Source organism: Rhodnius prolixus, unplaced genomic scaffold (assembly GCF_049639745.1).
Source record: "Rhodnius prolixus isolate KJV_2025 unplaced genomic scaffold, Rpr scaffold_3, whole genome shotgun sequence".
Taxonomy (NCBI): Eukaryota; Metazoa; Arthropoda; class Insecta; order Hemiptera; family Reduviidae; genus Rhodnius; species Rhodnius prolixus.
In genome coordinates this window covers 23,397,567-23,406,361 of record NW_027411603.1, presented here as the reverse complement: position 1 = coordinate 23,406,361, position 8,795 = coordinate 23,397,567, and the positions used below count along the sequence as shown (strand labels likewise).

General features: G+C 33.8%; 1 protein-coding gene across 1 annotated transcript; it reads left to right on the top strand.

The window, feature by feature from the left end:
- The first annotated feature begins 395 nt into the window (after positions 1-395).
- Positions 396-2,686, top strand: LOC141453846 (uncharacterized). The gene is made up of 2 exons (XM_074127515.1): positions 396-414; positions 490-2,686. Exon 2 carries the CDS (start codon positions 508-510, stop codon positions 2,221-2,223), a length of 1,716 nt encoding a protein of 571 aa, XP_073983616.1. The 5' UTR covers positions 396-414; positions 490-507; the 3' UTR covers positions 2,224-2,686.
- Positions 2,687-8,795: the final 6,109 nt, after the last annotated feature.

Sequence of the window (8,795 nt, the reverse complement as noted above, 5' to 3'; positions counted from 1 at the left end):
AGTTTTTATCATGGGAGGTAAATTGTTATATACCAATACAAATAAATATTTAACCAGGTGTTGAGATGAACAATTATTGTTAAACCATAGTCGGGAAATTATCTATGGATGCCTTTTCCGCTGGGAAAATTATCTATGGATGTCTGGCATTTCCGCGGGGACTTCCCACATGATAAGAACTTTTGAAATATAAAATGTAATTATTTTAGTTATTTTTTAATTTTTTTTTTTTTAAGGCGCGTCAACATCTGAGGTCTTTGGCGCCCGGAGCTTTTTTTCACTGCACTGCCGACTTCAGCACAGCTTTCTCTCGTTACAGACCGCGATACAGAGAACTTTAAGGAATTCCCAGGAAGAGAAAATATAAGGGCCAGCAGCTGGATTCTAGTCCAGGATCTCCGTCTCCCAAATCCAGTAATCCTTTCCCTTCAATTAATTAATTAATGTATTTATTTATTTATTTTATTTTATTTATTTATTTATTTTCAGAGCCGTTGTACTCGCAAGATGGTTCAACCCATTAAAATCATAATTTTTTTCTGCATTCAATTGATTGTTGTAAATTCGGATGATGAATCAAATAAGGATGAAACCAAATTGATAACCTATGCACAAATACTTTTAAATAATTTAAACAACCACATAACTTATGTACAAGATAAATTTGTACATATGAAACAATTGCCAATCACAGAGGTAGATACCTTTATATTATATAATGAGAAATTTATGAAGCTAATCAACAAACTGAATGCCCTAGCAATCAATCTGGCTGAACTACCTTCCTCTCCCATAGGCAAAAAAGAAAATATTTCAGCTGAAAAGAAAATGTTATCAATATTGCAAAAAGAACTTGATAATTTAGGTAAAGAATTAGATAAATTTAGCGAATGTTATGATTTGTCTCCTGAGTTGGGCGTAAGAAAGAACGTAGACGAAGCTTTAGCAAAATATAAAAAGATTACTTCAGAAAAGAGAGAAATGGACAAAGGAATTGAAGATAAAGAAGAAGCACAGCTAGTAGATGATTGTGTTCTTGCCATCGAACTGAATCGTTATCCAGATGCTGCGGAAAAGTTTAATTTAGTTAAAGATGATAATAGAATTAAAGATATCGTCGATAGAATTTATTCAGAAGATGGTTCATATTCGCTTTTGATTTTCGGAAAGAACATTAAGACCTTAAAGAGGACATACCTTCTTTACAAAGCTTTGTTAAATAAATTACGTAATGATGAAGAACGAAGAAGTAAAAATATATCTTGGCATTTTTTTAAATATTTAGCATTATTGAAAAGTGTCAAGATGCAACTTTTAGAACAAACTGCAATCGATCATGAGCTGAAAGCAAAAGCAGCTGAATTATTGAAGGCAATTAAGAAGGACAGTGTGCAATTAGGCACTGCATTGCTAACCTATGCAGTAAATACCAACAACACCCTAAAAGAGCATCATGTATCTTTCTTGAGAAGGCCTCTTATATTTGATCACGAATTGGTGGGTGAAATTTGTTATCAAACTATAGTTGAGAATCATAACCAACATCTAGACGGTCTCAAGGAGACTTTAAATGTGCTATTCGAATATTTTTACAAAGAATATTCGGGCTATGCCAATGATCTGCATTTAGGGCAATCCATTAAATATTTAGAAACTAAACTTAAAAATTCAGAGTATGAAAGCTCTTTACGATTAAATGTAAATGAATGGAAAGAGAAATTGTCAAAAATTGTAAGAAATATTCTATATTCAGAAAAGGTGTGTATAAAACGGGCGAAAACCGATAGATATTTGAAGCAGATTGGTGATATTTACACTTACTTGGTTGAATCTTATAGAGTATACATTGAAAATGAACGTTTTGAACCGCAAGAGAGATGGCAGTTAGTCCACGTAGAGGGTGACAAATACATGTTTACGAACATTTTACACGATTACTCATTAGGTGTAATTGATAATGCGGGTGATTCTCAAGAGAAGAGAACTTATCATCAAGTTTTTACTACCAATCATAAACAAGACACTAATTTTTGGAAAATAGAAGTAGTCGACGATTGTGCTTATTTCAAAAATGCGGCCAACAATGAATATCTATTCGCTTCGAACGAACTTACCAAAAGTGAAGCTGCTACGTATGAATTAACTGGCGAATTTATTAGAGCCTTTCAGTGGGACGTTGTAGATTGCACTAATGTTACTTTCAAGAGCCAAACACCTCCATAGAATGCTGTAGTTCTTTTTCCAGCTAGCTGTCCTTAATTCTTCCGTATGCAAGTAATTGGTGAAGAAGTGCATTAAATACAAGTAATAAATATACATTAGGTACAGGCACAAAATTTAATATAATTGATAAATCGGGTATAATTATAAAGTAATTTTTACGAATATACATTACAGTATATTATACATTTTATTAAAATTAACAATTTCAAAAAATATTTTGCAGAAGTATATTTAGCTTAAAAGAAGAAACAATAATCTGTAATCAAATTTATAGACAATATGTTAATTATGTTAACCGATGTTGGTATGTAAAGAGGTGGCCAAACATATCTCGAGATACAAGAGATAGAATAATAATGTTATCTGATCTTAATGAAATTATAGTAAGAGACATAACCACTTATTATAGAACAAACTGAAATTGTTTTCAATTCAGTAAATAAAATTTAAAATTTATACTTCATTATTTTAAGTTTTTTGATTTCCTTTCATGTGGTTTATTCGTTTCTATACTAGGTAGTCCACACAAATAAACTGAAGGGAACCCTTGCAAGGTATTTCTTAATGTAATTTATAAAATAAGCAAAAAATTATTATAATTAATTTTATTAAAATAATTAAAATAACATTTTTCTAAAATCCAAAGGCTAATTACACTAATAATAATAATTAGAGTATTGTAACAGGTACATTGGATCTCTGCACAAATAAAGCTAATAATAATAAAATAACACACTCGGAATAACAAATTTCACGAAATACAATCATTTTTACAAAGTCGTACAATTTAGCATGATGTACCAAGTGGTACGCGAGCCAAAAAAATGTTGGGAAACGCTGATGTAGAATATTAGGAATGCATACAAAAAAAACATTGCTGCTGGTACCAAACTCGCATATCTTTTTAATTGTTATTATTCATTCCGGTGCATAAAAAGATTAATTTGTGATCACCTGCAAGCGATATCATACGGTTCGGCAAAGCTTAAAAACCTAATAAACGAAGCGTGAAATAGATAAAGATAATTACTGCAGTTAATTTGTATTTCCTTAGAACATTATTAATAAGATGTTATTACTGGTTTCTGTTGCAAACTGACCTTACAAAGTAATAAAACAAAGGCTAGATATTACCAGACCGAAACGAACACATTCGCTAAATAAGTAAAATAGTCTGTAATTTCTGTCGTTTCTAAGGAAAGATTTGTCGTTCTATTATTATAATTCTTAAACATGATAGATGCAATTTCTGCATTTGCATTCCCCCCCCCCCCCCCCAGCGTATGATGCATTGTGATCTGCAGACAGTTTGGTGTATTTCTGTGTTTATATGTGACATTCTCCTCCAAAAAAGGACCTAGTAAAAGTTTAGAAATATTATGAAACATAAAAATGACTAATAAATTAAAGGGTTATGTGCCAATTCGATTGTCTAAGGACAATTGGAGTAGGGCCAACAAGAAGCGAAAGTCAACCCCCTTAAAGGAAACAGTAATGCAGGTACAAAACTGTTAGAAAGAGTTACGTCATTTGAACAATCCTTACAAAAAAAATGTACCTAGTATTTTAAAAAGTAGAACCCTATTTTTACCTACCCTTATCTTATTTACGTCACACACGCGTCCATTTACAAACAAAAAGAGCAGAAGGTTTTTGAAGATTTTCAAAAAGCTTAAATTTTGTCTAATACAATAGAGCGAAAACATTATACTTTTCATAAACAATATTAAGAATACTGGTGCATCGTTTCACAAAAATACTAACGTTTCCTCCATCGTCTGTTTGGCAAACTCATTAAATATCGTTAGAAATGGTTGGAGTTCTCTCTCTTTGATTCAGCAAAACTAACGACCAACTTCATGGTATCCAGGATTTAAAATACTTCAAAAGCAATATTAATTAAAACTGTCCGGTAGGACAGTTGTATAAGTGTTGGTCGTCAAAAAGAAGTGCACAAAAAAGCGTAACGTTGAAAAAAAGCACCGAACTGCATGAGGCTTTTCCGAAGAGAAAAATCAACGGCTGGCTGCTAAGTTTGGGATCACCACGAGTGAATCCAATGCGCTACCTAATGAACTAATCCCTTACTTATTGTTATCAATTTAGGGCACATAAAGTGGCTTTCTTAGTGCATTGAAGGCCTGAAGACAGGTTACTGGGTAGTGAGATAACAGACGCCTTGAATCCTGAGACGCCTCGTAAATTTCAAACCGGAACCTTCGGCACAGTAGCCAATCCCTTTCCTTATTATTTATTTAATTTAATTTAAGGCGTGTCGTCATCTGAGGTTATTGGCTCAGTGAGTTTTAAGAAGCTGCGAAACTGTGGTCCCTAGCGCCCATCAGCTTTGTAGTTGGTACACGAACAGCATCCTCACAAGCTTAGATGTCCCTCCCAGTTTGGCATCCGACAAAATATCTTGCACATCCAGGTATAATAGAGCGTAACTAAATTATTACCTATAATTAGAATTTAAACGCCAAATTATACACCACTAACAAGCGTACATTAGAATCAGCATATGGATCCCGCGAATAGATCAGCCTTCTGCCAAGGCCTCACCCGCAAGAGCTCTCTTATAATTCGACCGAAGTGAAGGACTTCAGCCTTCTACTATAGATAAATAAATTACATGAAAATCACGACAAAGTAAACTCAGGTAAACTGGACTAAACGACTACTATTTCCTTTACACTCATGAAACCCAAAAATGACTGTGCCCAACAAACTCCTCCTCTATAAAGTGGTCGTTAGGTTGATATTACTCTACGCCTTCTCCGTTTGGAGCCTGTCCTGTAGTAGGTAACATCAAGAAACTCCAGGATAACACGGAATAAATTTCTCAGACTTGCGACAGACTGTCCACGGTGTACCAGAATTGACTCACTTCATGAGACTGCATCCCTGTACACTGATATATCCAAAATCGTCTGCTGAAACTCCTTTCCATTCTAGACTGTCATCTTAATCCTGTCTGCCGCAACTTAGCCTCCTAAGATCTTTCTACATCCAACAGACATGAAAGAATCCTTCTCTAACTTTCCACACTAGCTGCAGGTTTTTCCTTCCTTTTTCCCTGCATTCTGTACCCTTTACATCTTAACCGTTATGAAGGTTATAATGTATTGTTTATTGGCACTTCATTTCTTTATTTATTGTACATATTTAGAATAAAGGTAATTCTTCTATCTATAAGAGTGCTAAGTGCATGAAAATGGAACAAAAGAACATTTATCGTTTTCTTAAAGAGGAGTAAACTTTAGTAGCTTGGCGGTTAACAGAGAAGGTAAGTGCAAGATAATTAATAAAAGCGAAAACAATAATAACTCCACCAATAACCAAGTAAAATTGAAGAAACCGACAGGCTGAATATGTCGGTTAAATATAAACATTATTCGTTCAAGAAATGTGTTAAGCATAAGTAAAATTTACAGATAGAGTTAGTGGTTTAATAAATTAACGGATCTTTAAAAAAAAAATCGTTACTCTGATTCTTAAATACTATGCTATTAGGATGAAGAGGCTTTGTAATTCAAAGTAGCGCCCAACTTGACCGTTACAACAAAGTATTGTCTTGTATGTGCACCAATGTTTAGTAAGGATGAAGCAGGATAAAAAAAAGGAGTGCTTTAGTCAATTTATTGCGTCTATAAAAGGAAATGAATGTCAGAGGGAGGCGTGAAGATGTACTTTAGAGGGGAAGGATGTTGAAGATGGAGCCGACTAGAAGTAGAAAGGGGGCTTGAGGGGAAAGACAATGAGTGATAAAGATAGTATGGAGTATATACATGTTATGTGAAGCTGCAAATGCTGCACGGGGGATGTAAGACATCAGCAGTTAGGTCTGTCTTCACATCTTTCAAGCAGATTGCTTGTTTTCACACGTTCTACCAAGGGAAATTTGTTATACCATATACCAGCATGGGAAAGAGTTTTATTCACCACCACTCTAACATTATATATTCATAAAAATAAAATAATAATAATAAAAAATCATTGCTACCGGCTACCAACTTTGGATTTTAAAGATTTAAAGTTAGCTCAATCTAACACCGAGCATTTCCCTCGAGCCGATCCAGGTCACATTGTCTGTTTAATGGGAAATAGGCGTTTTTACACTTCTTGTAATTACCCAGCAGCACGCCAAGAAGAATGTAGAATAGATGGCTATCATGTTACAAATAGAAACAGTGTAAGTAAACTCAGTGACTGTTGATCACTGCATCCGATTCCACGTGTCCACGACTTAATTACACGTGTATCGAATCTAAGGCAATATAAACCACAATTATTTCTGGATGTTTTTTAACTTTCAGTTGGGCCTAATGTATCACTTTGACCGCAATTAAGTATTTGTTTTAATAAAGATTCAATAGTTTTAACAGGGTAATAAAATTAAGTAAATTGTATTCATCTAATAAAAGTATTAGGTGACAACACTCCTAGACAATAACTTGAATATAAGATTAGATTAACAAGAAAAAAGAACATTAATATTCTTAAACTACTTGTGCCAAACAAGTTCTGCATGCAGTACAGTAAAACAGAACGTTAATAAACAATTATATTCTAGCACAGCGTTTCCCAACCTTTTTTTGGCTCGCCTGCCCTTGGTAGTACATCTTGTTAAATTGTACTAATTCGTAAAAATGATTGTATTTCGTGAAATTTGTTATTCCGAGTGTGTTATTTTACTATTATTATTATCTTTATTTGTACAGAGATACAATGTATCTGTTACAAAGGAGTTCAAGTTCATGTTCACTTTATAAACTTTGTAAAGTGTAAGATCTTAGTTTTAAATTTTTTATAAACAATTAAAAAATTGCGTACATATTTTTCTCTTCAAAATTATTAATTAATTTGGGACTGTTATATTTGTTTATATGGAGTGGGATTCTAAAACTTACATAGACTGGGCCAGTTGATAAACTATTAACATTTCTGGCTCGTTCTTATTAAACATTAAACAATGATCTTTTGGTTTGATTTTATAAATTACATTGACTTACGGATCAGAGCTGTGGGGCTCAACTAAACCTTCCAATATCTTCCGCATCCAATCCTTCCAATCAAAAGTCCTCCGCCGAATTGTAAATGCTCCCTATTATGTCACTAACATCATCCTTCACAAAGACCTAAATATTCCTTTTGTCACTGAAACAATCCATTCACGATTCCTCAATTTCCACAAAAGCCTATCCTGTCATCCCAATCCAACAGCTCAATCTCTTTCCTCATCATCCCATCCTGATAATCCCCCACGACGTCTGAAACGACGTTGGCCTCATGATCTCCTAACCTAGACCTTTCCACAACTAGAATTCCCGAGAGTGTCAGCACTGGCTGATTTCTCTCTTCTTGCGTCCTTACGGTTGCGGTGTGCGTCGGCTATGCCGGGCAGTTTTCGCATCCTATACTGCACTTCTACTATTAACAATTTGCCTGGTGTATATTTATTTTTATACAGGTAGCAAATAAAATTTTCTCTTCCTAGGAGCTTCTTACAGCTCACTGTCCGGTGATGGACAGTGTTGTCTGTAACGAGAGAACACTGTCCGGAGGCTGGCAGTGCACTGAAGAAAGCTCCGGGCGCCAATAACCTTAGATGTTGACGCGCATTAAACATTAAAAAAAAATTAAAAATAATAAAATAAAATAGCATTAGGGCCACCCAATCTTATTTCAGATAGAATCCTTATAACTTGAAAAGAAATGAATTTATCTAAATATTGTTGACCAACATTTTGCAATAAATTTTGAGAATTTCAAATATAGAATTTTAAACAAAATGTTATTTACTTTATTTAAATCAGTTAAGTGCAAATGTTCCCAGTTTTATTATAGAAATATTAGATTTGTGATATAAGCATTCTAATGAGTAATTCTAACTCTAGAAGGGGTTTGAAATTCAATTATCATTTGTGTTTTCGGGCTTTGGGAAAATACTCCATGAAAGACAATTTTAATCCAGTTAAATGTGCTATTATATTTTCTCGTATATCTTGAGACAGACCAACGTTATTACTGTACATATTAACAACTTTTCTGTATAATATTATTAATTAAAATATTTATCTTTTTTTAAGAATGATAGGAAAAAACGTTTCTATGTTTGAAAAAATAATTATTTTTCGTGTACCACCAGCCAGCTACTCGCGTACCACAGGTTGGGAAACGCTTCTGTTCCAGCAGAATGTTGGTTCATAATTAACCCCTTAACGTGCACGCTCGAGTTAACTCGAGCGCGCTAAACTGGCCAAACTGTTCACACTCGAGATAATTCGAGCGGCGTTGCACTTTATGCTACTATAATTTTTCACTCTCGAATATAATCGAGAATTGAAAATAATGTGAAAGCAAAGAAAAGCAATCGTTTTATAGATATTTATCATTTACATGGGATTGTAAGCTATAACACTTACTTATTTAAATATAAACTATAGCGGTTTTTTCAAAAAAAACTGTGCATTAAGGGGTTAATATTGTTTATTTCCTATCAATTCCCACCTTCTACAATAACCTACAATTTGTGTCAGCATTCAGACTTGTATTTTTCCATCCAAACAGAC